General features: G+C 37.7%; 3 protein-coding genes across 3 annotated transcripts; 2 read left to right on the top strand and 1 right to left on the bottom strand.

Moving 5' to 3' along the window:
- Window positions 1-7: 7 nt before the first annotated feature.
- LOC121367605 (G-box-binding factor-like) lies at window positions 8-2,090 on the top strand. Its single transcript, XM_041491879.1, has 2 exons — window positions 8-831; window positions 1,559-2,090. Exons 1-2 carry the CDS (start codon window positions 765-767, stop codon window positions 2,056-2,058), a joined length of 567 nt encoding a protein of 188 aa, XP_041347813.1. The 5' UTR covers window positions 8-764; the 3' UTR covers window positions 2,059-2,090.
- On the top strand, window positions 1,947-26,329 carry LOC121367604. The gene is made up of 3 exons (XM_041491878.1): window positions 1,947-3,029; window positions 14,694-14,919; window positions 25,846-26,329. Exons 1-3 carry the CDS (start codon window positions 2,820-2,822, stop codon window positions 26,307-26,309), a joined length of 900 nt encoding a protein of 299 aa, XP_041347812.1. The 5' UTR covers window positions 1,947-2,819; the 3' UTR covers window positions 26,310-26,329.
- On the bottom strand, window positions 21,311-22,417 carry LOC121367606 (ADP-ribosylation factor-like protein 6). Its single transcript, XM_041491880.1, has one exon. The coding sequence runs from the start codon at window positions 22,154-22,156 to the stop codon at window positions 21,590-21,592; it is 567 nt and encodes a 188-aa protein (XP_041347814.1). The 5' UTR covers window positions 22,157-22,417; the 3' UTR covers window positions 21,311-21,589.
- Window positions 26,330-27,880: the final 1,551 nt, after the last annotated feature.

Raw genomic sequence — 27,880 nt, 5'->3', positions numbered from 1 at the left:
ATTTGATATTCAGTTGTTGGTGTCTTCGAGGGTTTGACTTCCATATTTCGTTTTTTTTCAATCAATCAATCAATGTGCTCTAGTGGTGTCGTTAAACAAAACAAACTAACTTTTTTCCATATTTCGTTTTTCCCACATCTTCGCCTGTCAGGGTAGGCCTACCATTCCGTATAACTACGCCATTCCATAATGCAGTACCGTAGTTATACGGAACCGTAGGCCTACAATGGCTTGCGAAGGTGGTCCTCCCATACGATATTCCGTTAGACATTCCCTAGTTTCACTTCTAACCAGTCAGACAAAACCGTAACACGTGATCAAGGCCGTATCTTTGCACAATGCAGAGTCGAAAGGTATTTGGCAAAATAGTGGTTGATTCCATGAATCTCTGTCTAGTGCCTCGTCAATAGAACAGCCATTCCTGACGAGATCCTTTTAATTATTTCTGGAAATTTCTTCTTTCTCGCACCGCCATAAAGAGGACTGCCACTTCCATACCCACTTACTAATTCAGAACAGGCACAGGAGAGAGCTCAGTGGAATAATTACATTTGTTATGACCTGCACTAATCTGGTATCTGGTGTTCGCGAAAGGTGAATATATTCTGCCTCACCGGTGGCACCCGCCATGAGTATTGCCACCACAGCTGTCAAGTCCTTGAAGTCAGTTACTTCTAAAACGATGAACAAATAACAAATGTGTAAATGAAGATAAAATTAGACAATGTGGTGACGTCATTACCGTCGCAACAACTTGGCCAAGTATGGGTTGCTGGAATGGAATTTTTAATCTTTTCTCAATTCTTTGTGTACTGGTGATCATTAGTGGAGGTAAGACTTCTCTTTTTTTTATTACAGAATTGTTGTATTGACTATTTTAAATAGTCACCATAGCTTTTACCTGTTCTCAACCAAACCGTTTTTCTGCAACTGCAGAAAACTGTCCGTGAGTTCAGTTACAGTTTATTTTAAAATAGACACATAAAACGTTTGTGGAATTACGTATATATAATTATATTTGTGGAATTATGGTTCGCAAACGCAAATATATACTTTCTAACAGTTAAGTTTCCAAAACGTTATTCAACGGTGTTATTTTGAAATTACCTTTGTGAAAAGAAACACGCAAAGGCACGGACGAATACACTCGCATATAACCTAGAACAAACAAACACACACACACACACACACACACACACACACACACACACACACACACACAGAGAGAGAGAGTGACACATACAGTGACACACAGTGACACATACAGTGACACACACAGTGAATCTCTTTTTCTCTATCAAACACACACACACACACACATTCTCTCTCTCTCTCTCTCTCTCTCTCTCTCTCTCTCTCTCTCTCTCTCTCTCTCCCTCCTCTCTCTCTCTCTCTCTCTCTCTCTCTCTCTCTCTCTCTCTCTCTCTCTCTCTCTCTCTCTCTCTCTCTCTCTCTCTCTCTCTCTCTCTCTCTATATATATATATATATATATAAATATATATATATCATACACATAGGCCCTATACTCTCTCTCATAGAATCCTTGTTTTTTTCCAGGTTGGTATAAAAACCAACAACACCAAGTGAACGGAAGCCCAGCAAGTTCATATGACGCGGTAAAACGCTTAAAGGGCAATGTTAAATTAAATTATCTTCGACTTCTTCTGTCAAAACTGTTTATTCACGAAAAAAAACTAGCAAATATGGATAAAAAGGTACAAATTCAATCGCCCACCGTGGCTGCAACTCAGCACCACGAGACAGCTCAGCACCATGAAGCAACTCAGCACCACGAGACAGCTCAGCACCAGCACCATGAGACAACTCAGCACAATGAAGCAACTCAGCACCATGAGATAACTCAGCATCATGAGACAACTCAGCACCATGATACAACTCAGTACCAGGAGATAACTCAGCACCACGAGACAGCTCAGCACCATGAAGCAACTCAGCACCAGAACCTGAGACAACTCAGCACCAGAACCATGAGACAACTCAGCACCAGCACCATGAGACAACTCAGCACCATGAAGCAACTCAGCACCAGGAGATAACTCAGCATCATGAGACAACTCAGCACCATGAGACAAATCAGCACCATGAGACAACCCAGCACCACGAGACAACTCAGCACCATGAAGCAACTCAGCACCATGAGACAACTCAGCACCATGATACAACTCAGCACCATGAGACAACCCAGCACCATGAGATAACTCAGCACCAGCACCATGAGACAACTCAACACAATGAGATAACTCAGAACCATGAGGCCATCAAAGTCCTCATCAATAATGGAAGCAACAAGGTGCTCCTCAACAGTAAAACCATCAGCACACACACACGTAATGATTCTATCAAGCTGGACCGACACAATGAAACCACCAATGCCTTAAATGAAGCCGCCAAGATCTTCCCCCATAATGAAACCAGCAAGATACTCCATAACAATGGAACGAGCGAGGTCATCTCCCACAGTAAAACCAGCACGAGCTTAACCCACAATGGAACAAGTAAGCCGTTATCCCTCAATGACAGCAACAAGATAGTTCCACATAATGAAACCAGCAGGATCGTCTCCCACAGTACAACTATCGAGATCTTAACCCAAAATGAAACACGTAAGCGCTTATCCCTCAATGAAAGCAGCAAGATCTTCCCACACAATGAAACCAGAAAGATCCCAACCAATAAGGAAACCATTAAAACCATCCACCATAATGGAACCAAGCACACCTTATCCAACAGTGGAACTAGCAAGGTTCTCCCTCACAATGAAACCCACAAGATCCTCTCCCAAAATGGAACCAGCAACATGCTCAACAATAATAAAACCAGCAAGGTCCTTTCCGAGAATGGATCCATGGTCCTCTCTATAAATAGATCCACGGTTCTAGTGAATAAAACAGAGCTTCAAGATGACGCACGGGTGCCTCCAGACAACAGAACAGTGCACCGGAAGAGGAGATACAACTACGAAGACACATACGAATGGGAAAAAGACGACAAACTATTAGAATATGATGTAAGCTGAAGTTAGCAAGTAGTAGCTTATTTATAGGGTCATTAGCCAAATATTCGTACGTAACACGAGTGACCGTTACGCTAGGCTCAGACTGCCAACTGCCAGTAGAACGTTGGCCAAATCAACGGTTGCGTTGTAATTTCCCCAACTCCCGAATTAGAAGGGTTCGTTCAGATTAACAACTAATGTCCAGAACCGAGTTGTAAGAGCTCTCAGACTAGCAAAAAACTGAATAGTCATAGAAGTCGTGTGAGCAGAACGTTGTCAACATTTTTCTGGCAGCTGGCAGTCGGACATTAGCATTAGATACCATTTATCTTACAACGACTTGTTTTAAAACGTATTTAACGAGTGAAAGCGAGTTGGATACTTTTTAAAAGAACAAGTTGTAAGATAAATAGTAACGTAACGGACACGAATGTAGTATTCTATTTTTTATGTAACCTTAAAAAACCCGTTTTAAAATAATTTTAAACGCTTTTCAAATTAAAACCTTTTTACGGCCCTAACGCTTAAAAATAACTTGTGCGTCACAGATTGGTCGATTCGACCGTGTATTTTCGTTTTCTTTGGATGGTATGGCATTGGTGACCTGGTCATCAGTTGTGTGTTTTTAAAATGTTATTGCACGTATATGTGTTAACACTATGTGTTATCAAAAATAACGAATAATGTTCTCACCAACGGGTATGTAAGAAATAAGGTTTTTTCTTAATTTGGGGTGGTAGGGAGTGTGTGTGTGTGTGTGGTGGGGGGGGGGGGGATGGTGGTCCATGCTTCCTCACGATTCCTCTAGAAAACGTAATAATAATAAAATAATAATAACAAATTTAAAAAGGCAGAAAAAAACGTTGTGCTTCCTGTGAGTAGTATAAGGGCCTTCCTGGGGCCATGACCTACTTTCCGTGACCTTGCCCTTGGTGTGAGTACAGTGCCATGACCTACTTTCCGTGACCTTGACCTTGGTGTCTGGCCTTGGTGTGAGTCATAGTGGTGTGGTCTACTAGGGTGAACGCTCGCCCGTGTCCCTGACCGACTTAGGTTGGTACTGACGTCCTGACCGATTTGTTTAGCATTGACCGACTTAGAAGGCAGTGACTGGTATACCTGGGCAGGTGTGCGACCTTGGTGTAAGTCATAGCCTTGACGTACTTGGTGTGTGACTCATCGCCTAGCCTTGACAGGGATGGTGTAGGATCCCAAATTGCGCTAATGGGAAAGTGCAGCGGGTTTCCTCTCTAAAACTGTCAGAAATATGTTTCACATCCAATAGCCGATGATTAATAAATCGAGATGCTCTAGTGGTGTCGTTAACCTACCACTTCTAAGAACTGCCCGACGCGAGGTAGTGTATTTAATTTTAGCGCGCTGAATGATGAATGGTTATCACTGTTCACATCCGGCAAGTGATGGTATCTTGTGTTGTCAGTCTCTAAATAAAATACTCTACGGAACTTCTAGAAGTTACGTTCTCAAAGTCTGGCAGAAAGACGAAATGATTGAAATAGGTGAACAAAGGAATTCTCGTTCTACACTATCTGATAGCGCATTCACAAGATTATTATGAACTGACCTATTTCGTCGCTTCATCCCGCGAGCGCACACACACCCACACATATATATGGTTTAAATGACAGGCTTTGCCAATATCTCGGTAGCTTAGTCGTTAGCGTAGTCGACTTGAGCGTGAAAGGTACATCGTTCGTATCTCATGTGGTAGAATTTCTTTTTCTATTATTATTTTTTAAATTAGTTTATTTATTTATTTATTTGTTTTTATTTTATTTATTTATTTATATGTTTATTTATTTATTATGTTCAAGCAGAACCCAATACAAGCATCCTCTAATAACCCTGTGTGGACGGGACTTAGCTCAGTGTTCCCTTGATGTGCGGTAGGTCTGGGATCGATCCCCGTCGGTGGGCCCATTGGGCTATATCCAGCCAGTGCTCCACAACTGGACAACGACCGTGGTATGTGCTATCCTGCCTGTGGGAAGCGCAAATAAAAGATCCCTTGCTGCTAATCGGAAGAGTAGCCCATGTAGTGGCGACAGCGGGTTTCCTCTCAAAATCTGTGTCCTTAACCATATGTCTGACGCCATATAACCGTAAATAAAATGTGTTGAGTGCGTCGTTAAATAAAACATTTCTTTCTTTCCTCAATCAATATCTGTGTGGTCCTTAACCATATGTCCGTATAACCGTAAATAAAATGTGTTGAGTAAATAAAACATTTCCTTCCTCGTAAAATAAAGATTAATTGAATACAAATATTTATTTTTAGTATTTTGTTTTAGTCATAGGGAAAGAAAGGAATATTTGTCTCGAAGAAAGGAATGTTTGTTAAGAAGAAAGGCATATGCGTTAAGGAGAAGAAAGGAATATTTGTTAAGGAGAAGAAAGGGATGTTTGTTAAGGGAAGAAAGGAATGTGTGTTGTGTGTGTGTGTGTGTGTGTGTGTGTGTGTGTGTGTGTGTGTGTGTGTGTGTGTGTGTGTGAAACATCCCCAGCCCATTGCTTTGAAGAAAGAACGCGTGACTGCAACTCAACCCTCCAACCTAACCTATGAGCTTTTAGCTGCATTTTAAACACAAGTATTTCCCTAGAGTACAAGCCTTTTTACAGGCTTTTTAATTACCAAATGGGTAAATACAGTGGTCGATCTAGGATCGATCCCCGTCGTGGCCCATTAAGCTATAGCCAACTAGTGTATTATGTCTGGTATATCAAAGGTCGTGGTATGTTCTGTCTTGTACACACAGCTCTTGCTACCATAAAGTAGCGGTAGAAATATCCAATCACAAATTTAGTCATAGAGTAAAAAACATTAAAACAAACGCAATGGTTTGGTTTTTCATATTTTTATTTCTAAATTACAATCACTGGTCTCTCTAGAGACAACTACACATGAAATGGACACACACTGGGTTACATCGAGAGGCCTTAAGGGCGACATGTGAATAATATGAGTGTTCATTTCTCTTCATCACTGTCGTCCTCATCATCGTTGGTATCGTCGTCGTCTTGTTCATCCAAATATTCGCCGATCCATGAACGATACTGGTCTCACATCTTTGTCTGGATTCACAAACTGTAAAATTTTCCTGGTGTTGGGACCTTTGTCAAAGTAATGCATATATGTCAGAAAGCGAGAGTACGTGTCTTTAAATAACTTCCATTGCAGTGTCTTCATGTTTCTTTCGATGGCATCTTGGGACATGTTTTTTTCTTCGTAGCGTTTCCTCTTGCTTTGGAGATAGTCATGATTGATGTCGAATTCACGTTCCACCATGAGACGAATGCCTTCGTTTTCCAGGTCGGGCGACGGCTCTCCATTTCCCTCTTCGCACGTTTTCACGTGTCGCTGCAAGTCGCTTCCGCCTTTAAAGACCAGACCACACGTATCGCAAGACTGCATCCTCTTGACCTTTTTCAGATAGGATTCTACCTCATCATCTTCTTCGTCGTCACTTTCGTAGGCGGGTATGCCTGGTAGTTTTCTCTTGAATGCGTCCCTTTGCATAATTTGCACGTAGAGCTCTTTCTTCGACGGTGGTTGCACGTCTTCTGAGACATTCGCCGTTACGCTCGTGCTTTTATACCATTCGGACGGCCCCGTCTCTAAACCATTAGGCCGAAGACGCCAATGTTCGGGCGTGGTCGGTTTCAAGTCCACCAAGAGATGTCCGTAGGGCCTGTGGGTAGCTTCCTCAAACTGATGCATGAAATGACTAGTGTTTTCCGGATACATCTGCCGTGCCAAAGTCAGAACTTGCTGCTTGTCGATGGGGTTGTTAAACAGCGCTAGATAATGGCAGTTTCTTCTCTGTGTCGGGTCCTTGCTGTGATACAGGTTCTGGTTGATAGCGATGACGGATAAGTTTCTGTGATGACTTCCTTCTGTGAACAGGTCGGTGATCCTTGGGTCTTTATTAGCCATACACATCAGGTCGTCCAACACGATGAGATTTCTGACTCTGGGATCCAAATAACGATCCTTTTCCAAATTCTCGGGTATGCCTTTAACAAATTTCACTCGAGCAACCATTTTGATCGTATCATAGAGAGGTTGCCATCGTTTGTAGAGCCAGATGATGCGCTGGGGAGGCGGCTGGATTTTACCATCCCTCAACAATTTGTATACCAAAAATGTCTTTCCACACGACGTGGGTCCCGACACGATCATGGTGAAGGGATGTAGCAATCTTAGGATATGCTGCAGCTGCTGTGGTGGTTGTGGCTGCTGCTGTGGTGGTGGTGGCTGCTGTTGCTGCTGTGGTGGTGGTGGGGGTGGTGGTGGTGGCTGCTGTGGTGGTGGTGGTGGTGGTGGTGGTGGTAGACCTTTAGCATGTTTTTGTTGAAAATGTCTTAACATGGCGTCTCTCCTCGAGAATGTGAAACCACATTCTGAACATGTGCTCTGCATGACGACTCTAAATGAAATGACGATATCTGACCCACATAGTTCATTTTATAGCTTATTTAGAAATGCTTCTGCAGTTTCGGGGCTTTCCAACCCGTACCACTTTGTTGTTGTTGTTGTTGTTTCCGTTTCAGATCGGCTTTGGCTTGCCCTACCACTTGTTGTGTTGGGGAGACCATGACGACTTTGGGTGTCGGGGACTTGTTCTTTTTCTTTTTTCCACGTGGGATCGTAGAGTTCTAGATATCGATCCACACTGTACATGATCTGACTTTCCCCACCACGTTGAATTTCGAAGTGAGGTTGAAGTTTACCTTGTGCCTGCAGTTTATAGAAACGGGTCCACTTATCCACGTCGGGTACATATAACTTGTACTGGTCTGACATGTTGCTCCTCTGAAAGTTCTATCTCAAATGACGAGTTTTCCAAAACTATTTTACTTATATACCTTATGACGCATAAAGATATGGTACAGGAATGTTTGAATGTGTGTGATACGTATGACCAGTGTCCCTCCTCCCAAGCACAAATCTCATCGTGCGAGCTCCCCAAAAACATCGTTGCCAAAATATTACCCTTTACCAGTGTTACTACCATAGGGACACGTCCAGAGACACACTCATGGACCCAGGACATAAATAAGAAAACAAAACCTGTTATTCACGGTTTTATTCACAACATACAACATGAAAACATAGCACACAAGTGTCTAAAACATTTAATGTCTGAACAGGTTGTTCACATAAGGACATCTTGGAGAGAGTCTGTAATGTTCCATCACTGGGTCGTCTGTCTTCTTCCATCGGTAGACGCGAAGTCACCAACAGTAACAGGTGATGGCATCGTGGTCTCCCGTGTAGTAGAAACCGGCCTTGGCAAGTTCTTTTGGTTTTTGACGTAATTGTATGGGCCACCGAGCATACGTCAGCATCCGGGCATAGAAATGTCTCATTTCGGGACGATGACAGAACACGTAACGTCTCGAATAGCAATCTTCCTCACAGGCAGCATCTGTTTCGCAGGCAGCATCCGTCTGATCTGTGGGTTCATCCACGAGTTCGCCATCTTCAGTTCCAACCCCAATGTCACGTGTAGCATCCGTTTGATCCGTATAATGAATACTCTTCTTCTTCTCATCTTGTTTGGTAGTCACTCTTTTACATTTGATTGTATGTCTTTCTGAACATTTGCAGACCAAGACGTCGTCCTCGTCGCTACTGCTGCTGCTACTAACACTGCTCGAATATCCCGATGTCATTTTCTTCGTACCAGAATATCTTCAAACTCCAAAGCAAAAATAGATCTCTTTCACAGAACTTTCGGCAAGAGAATGACGCTACTAACAAAACACCCCTTTGTATATCTAAATACGAGCCTACATAGGTCAAGGCCAGTCGTAAGTAGGCCAAGGACAATAGTCTGGGGGACAGTCCAAGGGCACAACGGAACTAGTCTAAGTAGGTCAGGGCATGACTCATACCAAGGCCAGACACCTGCCAAGTATGCCAAGGTCGGTCCATGACTCACACCAAGGCCAGACACCTGCCAAGTGTGCCAAGGTCGTTCTTTCTTCAAATCAATGGGCTGGGGATGTTTCACACACACACACACACACACACACACACACACACACACACACACATTCCTTTCTTCCCTTAACAAACATCCCTTTCTTCTCCTTAACAAATATTCCTTTCTTCTCCTTAACGCATATGCCTTTCTTCTGAACAAACATTTCTTTCTTCGAGACAAATATTCCTTTCTTCTCCTTAACGCATATGCCTTTCTTCTTAACAAACATTCCTTTCTTCGAGACAAATATTCCTTTCTTCTTCTTAACGCATATGCCTTTCTTCTTAACAAACATTCCTTTCTTCGAGACAAATATGTCTTTCTTTCCCTATGACTAAAACAAAATACTAAAAATAAATATTTGTATTCAATTAATATTTATTTTACGAGGAAGAAAATGTTTTATTTACTCAAGACGTTTTATTTACGGTTATACGGACATATGGTTAAGGACCACACAGATATTGATTGAGGAAAGAAAGAAATGTTTTATTTAACGACGCACTCAACACATTTTATTTACGGTTATATGGCGTCAGACATATGGTTAAGGACCACACAGATTTTGAGAGGAAACCCGCTGTCGCCACTACATGGGCTACTCTTCCGATTAGCAGCAGGGGATCCTACACTATTCCACATGCAGGATAGCACATACCACGGTCGTTGTCCAGTTGTGGAGCACTGGCTGGATAAAGCCCAATGGGCCCACCGACGGGGATCGATCCCAGACCTACCGCACATCAAGGGAACACTGAGCTACGTTATTAGAGGGTTATTAGAGGATGCTTGTATTGGGTTCTGCTTGAACATAATAAATAAATAAACAAATAAATAAATAAATAAAATAAAATAAAAACAAATAAATAAATAAATAAATAAACTAATTTAAAAAATAATAATAGAAAAAAAAAATTCTACCACATGAGATACGAACGACGTACCTTTCACACTCAAGTCGACTACGCTTTTTTTTAATCTTTTTATTCGTGAAACTCAATATTGCACATGTATATAAAATTTACAAATAAAAATAAGAAAAAGATTCACACATATCCACACGTATTCTCACATAGAACCACCCACACATTTATCACACACACACACACACACACACACACACACACACACACACACACACAAGCATACGCAAAAATTAAAAGAAAATTGAGGGATATCGATCTTACAAGCTAATGTTAATTTTTTTTAAAGATATATACTAAATATAAATATCAGTTTTCAAGTGGGTATTTAAAAACTAATTCATCATTATTTAATCAAGAAATATATTATTTTTAATATATTTATTAATAAATGCAGGAAATCTATTTTTAAAGTGATACTGATTTAAAAGTATTAAGAAGTACTGTCTCATATAATGCTTAAAAAACTTAACAATATTAACATTTAGCCCCCTTGATTCCGCTATTAAACGTCTCTTGAAAACTGATATTCTGTATATTGAGAGCAAAGCATTGATAAAAATATTTGAGCAGGTTTGCATTTTAACACCCGAAAAGCAACATTTTTTTAAATATTTCTAAAGAAAAACCAGTATCCTTAAACATATAAATACATAATTCATAAAAAATAGAAATTAAATCATAAAGTTCATCACAATACAAAAATAAATGACACATATCTTCTTCTTCTTTAAAACAAACAGGACATTGGCTAGATGATACCTTGCCATATTTAAATAATTTAGAGTATGTGAAAATAATGTTATGAGCAATTTTAAAATCCAAGTCAACAAATTCCGAAGTCTTATCACAGTAATGTATAATTTTCCAAACTGGCTTCCAATCTATAACAAAACCCAAATCATGCCATTTTTCTAAACAAGAAGGTAATTTAAAATTTTGTGAAATTAGTAAGGAATATATTAATTTAACATTAAATTTACTTACATTTATTGTTTCATTATTATTAATCAAGAACAAATCTTTAACTTGTGACGAATTTGTAATATTATTTAAAATAAGTCGTTTCCATTCATCAGGAAGCGAGTTCAGAATTACATAATAAGCAGTAGAAATTTCTGCTGCCAACATATCAGGATATTTTTCTTTAATAATTTCGACAATTGCAGATACCGGTAAAAATCCCGGTATAACTTCATATGCAATATCAGCCACCGTTAAAATACCACTTTTAATAAAAGAATTAAAACATAATAATTTATTTTTGTAATTAATAAATGGATTATGAAATATTGGCTGATATAATATTTGATCTAAATCTAAGGGGAAAATGCGTTCACGCTTTGAAATGTTGTCCCATGCCAACAAAACCTCAGCATAAAAAGGGTTAATGTTAGCCAAAGCTGGTTCATCAAAAACTATATTAAAAATATTAAAAGACAAGTTCATATTCATGTATTTAGCAAGAAATTCTGACATTGTATGTTTCCAAACAGAACTGAAATCATTATTAAAATATTTCTTTAATAATTTAATACGAAAAGCAATTTTCTTTAAAGAGATATCTTGAATATTAAGCCCACCTGAACTTTTACTCCCAATAATAGTCGAATATTTTATTAATGGTAGTTTATCATCCCACATAAATTTACAAAACAACTTCTGAATGTCTTGTTCAACCCACCTAGGAACATGAATTGCACTAATTATATACCATAATCTAGAAGTTAATAAGGTATTCCACACTGTCGCTTTACCATTTAAAGTAAGTTTTCTTTGTTTCCACATGTTAATCAATCAATTAAATTTTTCAATTTTTATTTTCCAATTTAATCTTTCGCACAATGCTTTATTTGGACCTAAATAAATGCCAAGAATTTGGACACAATCTTTATTAACAGCAACAGGAATGTTAAATGACAAATATTTCTTCGCGGCTTTACCAAGACAAAGTACTTCTGATTTTTTAATATTTACCTTTGCACCTGTAGCAAGACAAAAATAATTGACAGTGCGAAAAATCACCTCAACAGACTGAGCATCTTGTACAGTGATAGTAGTATCATCAGCATGTTGAAATAATAAAGAATTAAATTCATTATTCAATTTTATTCCATTAATTTGTTGCTGACTTTTTAACAAGCTATTTAAAGGTTCAGCAACAATTACATAGAGCATCATCGAAATTGGACATCCCTGTCTAACACCTCTAGTAACAGGAAAGAAAGGCGTTAAATGACCATTAATTTTAACACTACTTTTAATATCATTATATAATATTTTTATCCAAGAAATAAATTTATTACCAAAATTAAATTTATTCAAAACTCTGACTATAAAACTATGCGATACCCTATCAAACGCCTTTTCTTGATCTATTTTAATCAAAAAACCTTCCTGGTTATTCATATCTACAAAATCAATAACATCACGGACTGACATAATATTATCAACTATATCCCTACCCGGAACACAACACGTTTGTTCAGGAGAAATAATAGATGACAAAACTAATTTTAAACGATTTGCGAGAACTTTGGATATAATTTTATAATCAACATTTAAAAGACTTATCGGCCTAAAGTTTTTAAGATTTGTTTTATCCCCTTTTTTCTTATAAAAAAGACTGATAATTCCTTTTTTCATACTACGTGATAAATATTCTTCATTTTGGATTGACATAACAACTTTATGAAATGTGTTTTTTAATTCTCCCAAAATTTAAGATAAAACTCAACAGTAAGACCATCCATACCTGGTGATTTATTCCTATTCATACCTTTCAATGCTTTTGTTAATAATTCTTCAATCGAGATATCATTATCACAAGTTTCACTTTCAAATTCTGTTATTCTATTCGAAATTAAATTTAAGACTTCTTCTTCTTTAGCTACATCTATATCTTCTTTGGTATATAATTTAGAATAAAAGTCATAAAAGTTGTATTGGGTTCTGCTTGAACATAATAAATAAATAAACAAATAAATAAATAAAATAAAAACAAATAAATAAACTAATTTAAAAAATAATAATAGAAAAAAAAAATTCTACCACATGAGATACGAACGACGTACCATTCACGCTCAAGTCGACTACGCTAACGACTGAACTACCAAGATATTGGCAAAAATTGTCATTTAAACCATATATATGTCTGGATGTCTATGCGCTCGCGGGATGAAGCGACGAAATAGGTCAGTTCATAATAATCTTGTGAATGCGCTATCAGATAGTGTAGAACGAGAATTCCTTTTTTCACCTATTTCAATCATTTCGTCTTTCTGCCAGACTTTGAGAACGTAACTTCTAGAAGTTCCGTAGAGTATTTTATTTGGAGACTGACAACACAAGATATCATCACTTGCCGGATGTGAACAGTGATAACCATTCATCATTCAGCGCGCTAAAATTAAATACACTACCTCGCGTCGGGCAGTCCTTAGCCCGAGTACTCTGACTGTAAGAGAGCTAGACGGACATTTGGACATAAACACGCTCTCATTACAGTCAGAGACCAACCTATGTCTTTTTTTGGCAATTCCTGACTACCAAACGGTAGGCAACGAGTCCCGCTCTAATACCACAACAATCCTATGTTTGACGTCAAATACCTTTACATCAATCATTTTCGAGTTAAGTGATACAAAAAAATCCACATATTAATCACTAATACACTTACTACAGAAAGAAACCCGACAGCACCCACATTCAGCTACGCTTCGTGACACTCCGTCGCAACAATTGCAAAGTAATGAGAGCGTGTTTATGTCCAAATGTCCGTCTAGCTCTCTTACAGTCAGAGTACTCGGGCTAGGCAGTCCTTAGAAGTGGTAGGTTAACGACACCACTAGAGCATCTCGATTTATTAATCATCGGCTATTGGATGTGAAACATACTTCTGACAGTTTTAGAGAGGAAACCCGCTGCACTTTCCCATTAGTAGCAATTTGGGATCGTGCACCATCCCTGTCAAGGCTAGGCGATGAGTCACACACCAAGTACGTCAAGGCTATGACTTACACCAAGGTCGCACACCTGCCCAGGTATACCAGTCACTGCCTTCTAAGTCGGTCAATGCTAAACAAATCGGTCAGGACGTCAGTACCAACCTAAGTCGGTCAGGGACACGGGCGAGCGTTCACCCTAGTAGACCACACCACTATGACTCACACCAAGGCCAGACACCAAGGTCAAGGTCACGGAAAGTAGGTCATGGCACTGTACTCACCAAGGGCAAGGTCACGGAAAGTAGGTCATGGCCCCAGGAAGGCCCTTATACTACTCCTGTGTATATTCTGACTACAATGCATCCTAGTTATAAACCTCTTAACCGTTGTGATAAGACTCCGTTTAAGAATTGAAAGTTGTCAGGTGAAGGTGACATTTACAATTAGGAAGTGCTCTCTCCCTACCTAAACTCATTTCTTACACAATTGTACATACTTACGATGTACGTACAAGTTAGTTTTGGCCCTCGTGCTTAAGTCCTCAACGACCATCCCAGCACTCCCAATCCTCCATATTTGGTTAAACCACAAGGCTTCCTGCATTTCCTATCCCCTACTCTCTGTCACCCCATACCCATACCCCTGCCTCTCTCTCTAACTCTCTCTCTCTCTCTCTCTCTCTCATACATTGAACATCTCTGATCAATATATTTTCTCTTTCACTACAAGTATCCCTAACTCTCCCCAACCCAACTCAACATCTGTATTTAAATGCCAACTACTTTACCATTACAGGTGGATGAGGATTCTATACAACAGAAGATAGGCCGCCACTGGAAGAAAGTCGCCGCAGTCCTCGTCTTCGTGTTTGCCGGGTTAATCCTGGCTTGCATTATTGGGCGACTGGCTTGCACGATCTGCTGGCCTCAAATCAAGGCCGCCTGTTTCCTCACCTACTGTCCATTACTGGACTTCATCAAAACACAGTACGACATCATCTGCAGGGATGACTCCGATAAGCGTAAGTTATTTGTCACAGATACACACACGCACTCTGTGACTTGGTTACTGACGAAATCAGAAACACTAATGTCACGGATACACGTGCCCACATCTTCGCAACCTAATGTATCATTCCGTCCCCTCCCCTTCTATTCATATTTATTAATAAAATACTGCATTACGAAATACAGTACGTATACCATATGGAATGGTACCTAAATGGTTTGCGAAGATGCCCGAAAGTTAAGTGCATTGTGGGAACATAAATGGTCCCAAATCACCCTCTAGGGAGAGGCAGACAGAGAAAGATGCATTACTCGGTGTAAGTCATTGATGATAAAATGTATTATAAATGCCAAGAATTTCAAAATACAGCTTGTTTATTATATTTGTTTATTTTTAAAAATTATTATTTAATTTAATTTATGTATTATTATATTTTATTTATTTATTATTATTATTATTATTATTTTTTTTTTTTTTTTTTGGCCTTTTTAAATTGTTCTAATCGCCCGAAAATGTTTCGGCTCTCTTCTTATTATTATTATTATTCCTGGCCTCGGTGGCGTCGTGGTAAGGCCATCGGTCTACAGGCTGGTAGGTACTAGGTTCGGATCCCAGTCGAGGCATGAGATTTTTAATGCAGATACTGATTCCAAACCTTGAGTGAGTGCTCCGCAAGGCTCAATGGGTAGATCTAAACCACTTGCACCGACCAGTGCTATCCTGCCTGTGGGAAGCGCAAATAAAAGATATCTTGCTGCCTGTCGTAAAAGAGTAGCCTATGTGGCCCCTTGAGAATATCTTTTTTATTTACTCCAGAAAATAGCACACATATCTCAGGGTTTAATTTGTATAGTGTTAAATTTGTTTATAAAAAGTAATGCCCCCACCGCCCTAGGATTTTAATCAGGGTACGACCCTGGTATAATTAGCGAAACGTATTGGCTTGTTCGTCTTTATAGGTCCATAGTTGAAGGCTAATTAATCAGATATATTAATTAAATAATTTAAGCTTAGTATCAGACAAGGATTTTTTTTTTTACTGCATTTGTTTTTTTCACCAGGATTACTGAAAAATATTTGCATGCAATAATGTTCGGTGTTCACTCGATACAAAAGTGACACCGACAGTTTGGGTAATTTCCAAACTATTTTGTGACAAACTTAATAGCTAAACTAATTACGATTTTTAAAAAGTGCGATAACAAAATTTCCATTACATATCAATTTTTCTAACTCGCTCTTGGACATGGTTTGTATTGTGATCAAACATCATACATTATGGAATTTGGACATATAATGGCAGTCACAGAAAGATACATTTCAAAATATTTTAATCGAGCCCCGTTTATAAATATGACCCTATTTTTAATTTCCTTGAGATTAAAGGGACACACCCTAGTTACGGCTATTTGTCAACCATTACGGCGTTGTTTTTCGCTATTAAACCCCATTTTTCACAAATAAAATTGCACTTTACTTACATTTTATTATTTAGAATTTCCATTCACCTGAAGTGCTTTTGGGTAATCCTGATGTTTGTAAAACCACGAAATGCATTTTTTCACAAAACGTTCTGTCGAGAAAAAACCGTTAAGCAAGCGAGGTCCAATCTATTTTTAGAGGGGATATTTCCATTTCAATGTCACAGATGTTGGTATATCACGTGACCGTTATCATTTTGGTTCGGTTTGTTTTCTCGTGCACGGTTCGCGCAATCAACATCCGATTTGTTGTTCATTTGTGAGATTTTTCTTCACAGTTCGTGAACATTTTCAGTAACAATAAAGTTCAGACAAGTAAGTGTCTCAATACAAAACGTTACAAACCCTTAAAAACAATAATTTTGCTAAGTCTTATGATATCTGGAGAGGGGATACAACCAGGACAGAACAGTTGGAACATGTCCAGGAGAGGTGAAACGAACGCACCCAAAGTCTGTGAAATTTGTCATGACGTAGGCATTGTTGTGCTTCGAGCGACATCTACCGGTGACATCAGAATACTAACTTTCAAAATTATTTCAAGCAATTGGGACATGGGGATTCCAATGGTATTTATCGATATAAAATCTGCTTTTTCACTGCATTTGATAAAAACGTGATCTAAGTGTATTACAGGTTTGTAGATTAACCAAATTATAATTTATTTTCGCTGGATGGAACTAGGGTGTGCGGCTTTAAGGACACCTGTATGTTTCTTAATTTTATAACAAAACTAGTAACTAGTAAGTGGGCATTTATGATACCATAGGCTATTCATAATCTCGGGTGAAGATTCACAAATAATTGTAGTGTTCTAGTTCTAGAGGCACGAAAACTGTTAATGCAACCTAAATTCACTGCAAAGCAACATCTAAATGAACTCTCATGATTATATATATTTTTCTCCATTTCTAGTGGAGCGGGATTTTCGCACTGTTGCCAATATGTTGGGTATCAAGCTAACAATTGAAGACTTCAAGGCAATCAAAGAACATTATGGATTTGACCAAGGAAAGAATTTCCAAGATCCTAATACACTTAGAGGAGCAGCCAAAAAGTGGGAAGTTGATGTTGGCGTACCTATTATTTAATAGTCAAGTGCTGGTCTACAACGCATATTCAGAGATTTAGACAGACTATTTCTGTTGCTGTAGGCTACTAAGATATTTTAGATTCCTCCCCCAGTCATTTGTCTTTCACAGATACAGAACAATCTGCAATACATTTACGTTTATCTCACATGCAGAATTATTGGGTTTTCTCATCCATAAAGGATTTGCTTGTTCAAAACTGTTCCAACTACATAATATTTTCATGACCTAAATAACAGTCCAATCAGAAACAACTTCCAATTCATTCGAAAGTCAGTTGGTCTTCGGCGAAATCTCCAGTGGATATTATTTTTTTCTGATTGGTCTGCGTTTTAAAGTGATGGGTTGTTCTAAACACACATAGGGACTGTGAACCAAAGTAGGCCTACATAGCTTATATTCATGAATAGGGCCTAGCGCATCTGATAATGGTACATTCATTCTTTGCGTGTCAAGATAATTGAAGGGAAATCACTGTTGCCTAACCTCGGGCGTTCTTTCCCCAATAAAAATCAACAATAATAAACTATGAAATTACTAATAAGTATAAAATATGAAATATGTATAGATTTACAGAATTAGAAAATTTGGGTCCAACAATGGAAGGAAATGTTTTATTTAACGACGCACTCAACACATTTTATTTACGGTTGTATGGCGTAAGACATATGTTTAAGGACCACACAGATATTGAGAGAGGAAACCCGCGGTCACCACTTCATGGGCCACTCTTTTCGATTAGCAGCAAGGGGTCTTTTATATGCACCATCCCACAGACAGGATAGTACATACCACTGCCTTTGTTACACCAGTTTGGCCCAACATGTCCTTGAGTGCAGATGCTGGTTTAGACATTTACAATAACAAACTTTCAACATATTTGACATCCGTGTGAACTTTTACACCATTGATGTGTGTTAATTACTTGCCATATTCGTCATCCAGTCACAGTCCGACTCCATGACAACAAGGAATTTGTCCATAGTGGAATATGATTACTATAAAGAATCAATATCTTATTTTGCTAGTATGTCCACGTAAACAAGTCTTTAGAACTCAACATTTAAAGAAATATTAGTGTGACGTATAAATGTGTTGATATTAAAATGCAAACATGACACACAATAGCGAACTAAATTTATTTAGTTCTGTATGCAATGTTGTCAGATTTTAACATCATAATATATAATATACCACATAATAAGCGCTCTTCACTATACTGTCCCCACCCCTTCTATTCATATATCGTTCCCACAGGTCTGCAGATTGGTTAACATGTATACCATCAAGAAGTTAAACCATTAACAATGTTATGAATAAATGCTTTTGGAACTGGCAGACAGGATTTAAGATTGTGCGACTTCTGAAAAGTGTGTGTGTGTGGGTATTCGGCAGGCCTTATTCAATAATTTGCTGTTATAATCGATCACTGGAACATCGCAACCACAGCTTGATGCTACGAATTCAATGTTTGGTTTGTAAAAACACCACTGGTGCACATTGATTAATTAATCATCGGCTAAAGGATGTCAAACATTTGGTAATTTCGACAGTCAGCAAAGAAAAACTGCTAAATTTTTCCACTAGCAGTAATAGATCTTTTATATGCACTTCCCCACAGATATGAAAAGACATACCATAGCCTTTGACCAGTTGCGGTGCACTGGTTGGAACGAGAATTTTTTTTTTTATGTTGAATGGACCCCAAGGTGGTTTGATCCTGCGACTGAAGCACCTCAGGCGAGCACTCAATTGACTGAGCTAAATCCCATCCCTTTACAGGGCAACTGTCTTGGTTAGGTCAACTCCAATGGCAATTAATCCTGTAACCCATTTCACCCAAGTGAATTCTTCACCACTTAGGGGGCGGTATCAATGTAATTAAAATTAGCTCCACTATTACATGTGGATCTAACAGCAGCCCGTTGGAGCTCATGTCCAGTTGACCTTTCATTCGACCAATCAAAACCTTACTTGCAAAATCATGCCAGTGATTTGAAAATAATTTGAAAACATTCGGGATTATGCCGAGGATATACGAAATGATTTGGGTGAATTACGAAGTATGCCGGAAACTAATTGCAATATAAAATTTTATATAAAATTCATTTGAAGACGAAAAAAAAATCGTGATGGTACAGCCATAAAATCTGTTTATACTAGTATACAATCCAGAGTTTATTACTGCACTTTTCCCCCCGTTTTTTTCAATGTTGAAATAGACCAACAAGTTTGCCTATTGCATAAATAGTCTAGCCCGATATTTTTAGAATTTGTATGCTCCCGAATAACGCTGTAAAAGGCGAAGTAATTGGTCGATATTTAAATTATTTATAGATGAAATGTCACCTGAACATGGGAGTCCACGCAATGCTGTTAGATCTACCTGGGTAGACCCAGTAGAGCTAATTTTAATCAGATTTGGGGCGACATGTAGCCCAGCGGTAAAGCACTCGCCTGATGTGTGTCAGTTTAGGATCGATCCCCATCAGTGGGCTCATTGCCGGCATTGGGCTATTTTTGTTCCAGCCAGTGCACCATTACTGGTATATCAAAAGCTATGGCATGTGCTATCCTGTCTGTTGGATGGTGCACATAAAAGATACCTTGCTACTACTGGAAAAATGTGGCAGGTTTCCTCTCTAAGACTATATGTCACAATTCAGGGTTCGATCAGGTCCTAACTGAAGTTGGTTACAGTCGCCAAGTTATTAGCAGTAGTAAGAAGTCGAAGTAATATTCTGGATCTATTCTTATTTGAAAAACAAAATCAACCAACCGATGTCAAGATGACTTGTGTAGTGCCACAGCTTAGATAACACTTCAGTCAGTCTATAGCTTTACTTCGGAGCCAGACTGTACATGTTGTACAGTTTGCAGCAACTAGTCATGCGCTGTGTTGTTCTCAGCCAAAATCATTTCAGTAATGCCAGAAAATACTCATTATTACCTTAATTTTAACAACAATTACATTATCATTTATTTAATATTCACATTTTAATGAAAATATTTGCTTTGCTTGCATTTTATTACCAAAATTGGTATTTGATAATGAAATATTATGATTTGAACAGTCTTTCCGAATTAACGCAGAACATGACAAAACATGAAATGTATCTGTAAGTGTTCACTACGCTTAAATTTATCACAATTCTCCTTCTTTTTTTGGGATGGGAGAAGTCACTTCTTTTCTAGATTAGGGCCCTTTTATTTATAAAATATGACTTGACACCCATAGCTTAGATTTTGGGAATTTTTGTGTTGTTTTAAAACAAATTTTTAACCTTCCAGTTTCATTTCAAAAACATCTAAAATTTAGGAGAGCACCGTAATACTCTACTCAGACATGATTGTGCACCCTACCAGAAAACCCTTGATTTTTCTGGAACATGGCATGTTAAAGCAGACTGAGAAAATTATAACAAGAGGAAAATATCAATCGGTAACGGAGTATTTAAAAAGCTGAAATCTGTTTTATAATGGAAAACAATCATGTCTGTATACTACATTTTGCTTTCTAAAATGTTATAGTGTTTGTGAATTGTTATGTATCATTTAAAAAATATAGCTTTATATAATAAAAAAGTAACTATTTACATGACAGAGTCCAACATTGGGGAATGATGCGGATTATAGAAGTCTAAAAACACAGCTTATAAAACCATACAATTACCAAATGTTTCACATCCAATAGCCAATGATTAATAATTATACATGCTCTAGTGGTGTTGTTAAACAAAACAAAATAAACTTTAAGTTTACCACTGAACTACATTGTGATGTATAGTTTGGTTAATCCATTTCAATAACTGATAAAAACAAATTTCATAAATTGTGGACAAGTACAATCTTTAATATATTATCAGTTATTTCATCTTATAATAATAAATTTATATAAATTAGTAACATTTTAATACAGATACATGCAAACTGTTATTTAGTTTTGAAACATTAACAGAACAAACGTCATTAAATTTACAAAATATCCAGTGATACATAAATATAATTATATATAAAAATAGTGAATTGATGAAAACAATGTCATGTCATAATCATTCCTACACCATGTGTAGCTCTCTATGGTGGAACTAGGTTTGATTTTTGCTGCATGTTATTTCCCTGCAACAAGGTCCTTAATTTGGTCTGTAAGCCATTCTACCCCTTCATGCAACCCTTCACCCGTTAATGCATCACTATCACATATATGCCAGGGCTTTTCTTTTATCTGTGACAGTCCAAGCAATGTGGAGCACTTGACACTCGACACTGCATCTCTCAAGTCCTTCTTGTTTGCAAAGAACAATACTGGAATGCGTCGTTTCTTTATATCTGGATGCTCTAGCAGTAGATCTAGTTCATCTTTTGCCACCACCATTCGTAATTTGTCCGCACTGTCAATAACAAACACAATTCCATGACACTCCTTGTAGTAAGCCTCCCACAGGTTCCGATAACGTCCTTGACCCGACATGTCAAACATTGTAAAAGACAAATTCTTCGATTTGACTTTTTCCACGCTGAAGCCAACTGTTGGCACAATGTCATGATTTTTAGCTTCGGGTGGCTTCAGCTGATTAATTATGGTGGATTTACCACTATTGTCAAGTCCAATCACGAGAATGTTTGCTTCCTTCTTTTTTATTCCAAGAAATTCGGCTAACTTGTCCAAAAGACCCATGACGACAATATGTAATTACCGGTATCCAAGCAGGTAAAGCTCAGTAGTTTATTAAAAATACTGAAAACATTTGTAGACAACAGCTGTACATGAGGACGGCTTAGATGGACGGATTAAAATAACAAGTATATATATATAAATATATTAAGCCATCAAATAATCACAGATGACAACCAAAATCAAAATATTATTACATAACAGTAACACGACTACAAAAAGAGAATACCCTCGTCGTGTCTTCGATAAATATTTCCCACAAATCTTTGAAAACTACGCATGCGCAATTGCGTTTATTTGATCTCTTATAATACTTACTAAACAACATATTTAAAGTTGTTTGATCCTCTTACGACATTCGTCTAATATATAGTTTTTTACTTAAAAAGTTGTTGATTTGAAATATTTTGTCTAGATATGTCTTCTCTTGTTGCTTTCCATTAGTATAGGTTACACAATTAATTTTCTAAGCACGAAAATAAGATTAAACTAGAAACACCGTAGGCCTACAATGTTTTTAGAGAACTACATTCACCTTTGATATTTTATAGTAAAAAAATAAATAAAAACAAATAATAATAAAATACGTTACCTCAACACATTGTAAGTCTGACATAATTACTAAAAAAAAACCTTTTACCCCATCTATCCACCAACCCCGCTTTCGATGCCTGCACAAACTATTTATGTGCTTAAAGTATACGATATTCACTGAAGGTTCAAGCACGTGCGTCCATTCCGATTCGAAAGTTGCACGGATCAGCACAGAATTTAAATTTTTTACTTTCGTGCTATGTTATTATGGACCACGACACCACTAGAGCACAAGCGGAGCTTAAATATCACTGGTCTACGTCCCGCCTAGTATGGACCGAGCACGATTTCATGGGCACACACTATCTCACTTGTCTGTGGCCATTGGCGAATTAAAGGGGATCACGGGGGATGTGCTCTTTTTAATGACATGTTTTGAAATTCATCATCCACAAGGGGCGGGACGTAGCCCAGTGGTAAAGCACTCGCTTAATGTGCGGTCGTTCTGGAATCTATCCCCGTAGGTAGTCCCATTGGGCTATATCTCGTTCCAGCCAGTGCACCACGACTGGTATATCAAAGGCCGTGGTATGTGTTATCCTGTCTGTGGGAAAGTGCATATAAAAGACCCCTGCTACATTAGGACACATGTAGCGGGTTTCCTCTGATGACTACGTGCCAAAATTACCAAATGTTTGACATCCAATAGCCGATGATTAATTACATTCATTCAATCATTTATTTATATATGAATCATATAAAAAATGGCATGGTATACATTGGAAAGCATAATTAGAATATAAAATCGTAAGATCAGATACATAGTAATAGTAATGACGACAGTGATTATATACATGTAATAGTTATACGATATGTACACGTATTAATCAATGTGCTCTAGTGGTGTTGTTAAACAAAACAAACTTCTTCTTTTTCACCATCCACAATGTAACATTAAACACAACTGAGCATCTTTATTTGAAAATGTTCCGGGCAGCATGCCCCCGGACCTCTGTCTTTGGACAGCTCTGCTCATTTGCCTAACTCAAACTTGTCTAAGTTTTATAATAATTTTGTGAGCCCCCAATCATGGGCGTACGACCCGGGAGAGGGGGGGGGGGGGGCAGGGAGGCAATTACCCCCCCCCCCCAAATTCGGGCAAAACAGTGGAGAAAATTCGGGTAGTTTTTATCTGGGTAAAATTTTGGGCAAATCAACCCCTCCAGCCCCCCTAAATCAAAGAGTCCCCATACGCCCATGCTCCCAATTACACCTTGGATCCGTCCCTGGTGACAGTATCCAAGCAAGGGTTAATGGTTAGTAAAAACAAAAGAGGTTAATACAGCAGTTGGCTACCCGACCATACTGATATGTGAACCAATAGCCTTGAAAATAAAATGTCTAGTTGTCACGGTGTCCACGTCCCCACAAACATACGGAAGAATATTCCATGGCTCATTTCTGCATCTAGGGATGGCCAGGCGCTTTTGTGGCATCGCGACAATGATTTAAAAAGGTCTAAATAAATAAATAATCTACTATTATATAGTCCAGTATTACTTTCATTCACTAGATAAAAAACACCACCAACAACTAGTCACGTCTTATTTATTTATGGGGTGTCATTCTCGATTTTGACAATTTCCAGGAAGGTCCATTAATCACTGTGCAACATTATTTCTGTCAATTTTTTTCTGTCTGTTCATCATACAGTTGTTATTGGTTTGGTTTTAGTAATTTTTATTGTTTGAATTTGCGATTTACTGATAAAAAAACGTCAACTTTCAAATTTCTCTTCTGACCCCAATCGTCCTTCAAGATCTTTGGTGGTCATAAAACCTACTGTAATATTGAACTACCGGTTGTAATGTTTGCCCAGTTAATTCACTGTTATCATATAACCATTCCCCACAGCTAATATACCTTACAATTTTGGCAGTTGTAAATTCTTATTAGAGTTCCCCTACTTGTTTTGAATAGTATATATATATATATATCAGAGATGGGGTAATCGTAATCAGTAATCGTAATCGAATGTAATCGATAACATATTTTCATGTAATCGCAATCGTAATCGATTACATTGCTAATGTAATCGTAATCAGCGATTACTTTCATGATTATTCATAATTATTTACTAAACTTAGATGCGTTTAGCATCAACTCCAGTAACAGTGCCAACAGTTAGAAGCAGTACTGGTCAGTGAGTAGAACTGATCTCCTATTGTCTACTACTCTCATAGTAGAACTATTATTTGCCTTGAGAAACAGGGGATCATAACGTCTGAATTATCAAATGAATCTTACCCAGGGGATGAAGACACACATTCACATAATGGATTGTAGGAAAGAAAGAAACAGGAAAAAAGAAACAGGAAAGAAAGAAACGGAAAAAAAAGTAACAGGAAAAAAAGAAACGGAAAAAAAGAAACACTACATTTTTACTAAAATTCTTCTCTTTTTTTTAAATTTATTTATATATAATATTTCCCAATTAACTTACCCAATTGAGTTTTAATTGTCATTGAGTCCTTGACCTATCCAACGGGTTCTTTAAATGTATCAATTATCATTGTCTTTAAGAAGCCCTTTAAGAAGCCATTCTCTAATTGACCCATTCAAAGGATAATCCCTTCTCTTTATGTCCTCAGATCTATCCCTTTATCTTATCCCATATATGGCCTCCCAGATGGCTTCCAACTTAATTACCCATGATATCAATATAAAAGATGTGAGGGAGCACCATTCCTCAGAATCATTAGTGCCATCATTAGAATAAATAGCACAAATATATGAAAAAAATTACTATGGAGGTCATCAAGAGTCAGAAAGGTGAATCACAAATGTGTTATCATGGCCACATGTATACCAAGTTAGCTACTAGGAAGAACCAGATTTGGTGGAAGTGCTCCAAGAAAGTCAGTCTTGGTATGTATAAGGGTGCATGTACTGTATATGATTTTATTTATATTTTATATTTCTGAAATGCAATGATGTGTTAATGAATGCGATTTAATTGGAGGGATGGGCGGGGAAATCTTGTATATTTCTTAAGATCACAATAAAAAATATAGGAGGGGTCTAAGGTTTGAATATTAATATTTCCTAATGACTTCATATTCTAGTATTAATTAGTGTATTGTATTATGTCTTTATAGGTTGTCTGGCTACACTCAGCACTACGGCAGCTATGACTGATCCTGAACCCGGTCGTCCCCACAATCATGCACCTGTTGACACTGAGATCTCATACACCAGTGTCGCAACCTCATGCGTGACCAAGCTGCGAACTCATTGGATAAGCCATCACAGATCTTTGCTCAAGTCACAGCCGAGCTCGGACCAGATGTGCAGGCACGCCTACCACTCGAGGAGAACACTATTGTACGCACCGTTCTTCAAAAGGATGCAGTTGGCAACCCCCCGAAGAAGCGCAATAACAAGGGTCGGATTCGCCTCCAGAGGAGACTCAAATCCTTGTGCCAGGACCGTGTCAATGGTTCCAAGTCCATTCCTGAGTTTTTGCATGGAGTCGGACACAACATTCGCATTACCAAGTGCTTATGACCTAAATTATTCAAAGAAATTCATATATGAGAATAAAATTGTCAACAAAGTATGAAATAAAACTGTTTCTTTCTTTCCGTTTCTTTTTTTCCTAGCCAAAATTGTTTCTTTCTTTCCTGTTTCTTTCTTTCCGTTTACCACATAATGGTATTTATCGTGTTTACGTTTACTATAAAACCACTTGATTGAATACAGTGTCCTATCTAGCAATATATAAAAGGGCGCTGCACCATGCCCCAGTTTTGTGTCCTAATTCATTGCCTTAAAAAAATGAATAATATATATATATATATATTTGTTTTTATAATAAAACACTTGCGTTCCTCTGAATGCATATATGCAGCGTTATCACAGGTCTGAATTCAACTAAGAAACGTTTGACAATATCTTGTTTTGTCACAGGTGTGAAAGTCCACCAATGGTACCGTGGCAAACTGTCTTTTCTTTTGTTAGTGATTACGACTGCAAACGGTCAGCCAGCCAGTCGTATCAAGTTTTATTCCATGGACAGTCATCCTCACCCTGTCTCAGACACAACCACAAATAACGTAACTAATTAAGCAAACATCCAGTTGAAAGTAGTCTATCACGATAAACCTTGGTTTATTTTCCTTTAAAATAGCTTAAAATATTAATACGTCTGATAAAAATTCCTAAAAGCTGATTTTAATAGATGTTCTACGAAACGCAGCGCTTCTAATGATACCAAAATAAACACACCCAGACAAAGATACTTGTAATTTTCACCGATACAGTTGGATCCTTATAATATGGCACAAAGCAAGCATAACTGCAAATCGATTCATTAATAATAGTCATTTTTAGAATGTCAACAATTAAAGGCAATGAGCAACTTGTGCACATGTATATGTATGCAGATATCAATTTAATTATTTATTTACTTGTTTGTCCTTTTCTTTCGTTCTTTATTTTTTCATTTTTAGATTTAAAAAAAAATAATAATAATAATTTGTGGATGGTATTAAATGGTATACGTTCTACAAACAATAAAAAAAAAAACCCCAAGTAATAGTGATTAGACAGTTTGCAATTACTAATTATGGCTTATTTCAATAATACATTGTATAACAAAATATATATGTTATGCATTGATACAATAATTATACCTAAGGTTATGGGTACCTTTTCGTCAGTAATCCAAATTTAAGAATCATAAATCTGGTTTTGAACATCGATTCCCTCCCTGCAGTATACATACGCTTATAAATGTGTAAGGGGGGGGGGGGGGGTACTTTATAATCGTATGGTACAGAGAAAGCAGATTCTCTACCTTCACCCTCAAATATGAATATAGTAAATATGTATTAATATAAATAAGAAAGACGAGGTTCAGGATCTGAAGGGCTTTAATAATAGGGTTAATTAATTATAAGTAAATTAGAACACTGGGGTTTCCATATAGGATCATTTATCCCCAGGATCTATAAATCAATATACAAGTAGTGTATACCCCACAGGTATAGCCCTAATATTTAACAAAATAGAAAACAGTTATATAAATACATATTCAACAAAAGTGTAGGCTAATCAATTAAATAGCATTAGTAAACAAGCTTCATCTATCAAACCAAATACACATAATCATTAATATCAACACTCTTCCAC

The sequence above is a fragment of the Gigantopelta aegis genome, chromosome 3, assembly GCF_016097555.1.
Source record: "Gigantopelta aegis isolate Gae_Host chromosome 3, Gae_host_genome, whole genome shotgun sequence".
Lineage (NCBI taxonomy): Eukaryota > Metazoa > Mollusca > Gastropoda > Neomphalida > Peltospiridae > Gigantopelta > Gigantopelta aegis.
The sequence above is the reverse complement of the archived record's forward strand: the minus strand, read 5'-3'. Positions and strand labels throughout refer to the sequence as shown.

Excerpts from the sequence above, each read along its gene's own strand:
- LOC121367604 (XM_041491878.1), top strand. The coding sequence starts at position 2,820 with ATGCTCAACAATAATAAAACCAGCAAGGTCCTTTCCGAGAATGGATCC. Across the intron at positions 3,030-14,693 it reads ACAAACTATTAGAATATGAT|GTGGATGAGGATTCTATACA; the intron begins GTAAGCTGAAGT and ends TTACCATTACAG. Across the intron at positions 14,920-25,845 it reads CAGGGATGACTCCGATAAGC|GTTGTCTGGCTACACTCAGC; the intron begins GTAAGTTATTTG and ends ATGTCTTTATAG.
- LOC121367606 (XM_041491880.1), bottom strand. The coding sequence starts at position 22,156 with ATGGGTCTTTTGGACAAGTTAGCCGAATTTCTTGGAATAAAAAAGAAG.
- LOC121367605 (XM_041491879.1), top strand. The coding sequence starts at position 765 with ATGGGTTGCTGGAATGGAATTTTTAATCTTTTCTCAATTCTTTGTGTA. Across the intron at positions 832-1,558 it reads ACTGGTGATCATTAGTGGAG|GTTGGTATAAAAACCAACAA; the intron begins GTAAGACTTCTC and ends GTTTTTTTCCAG.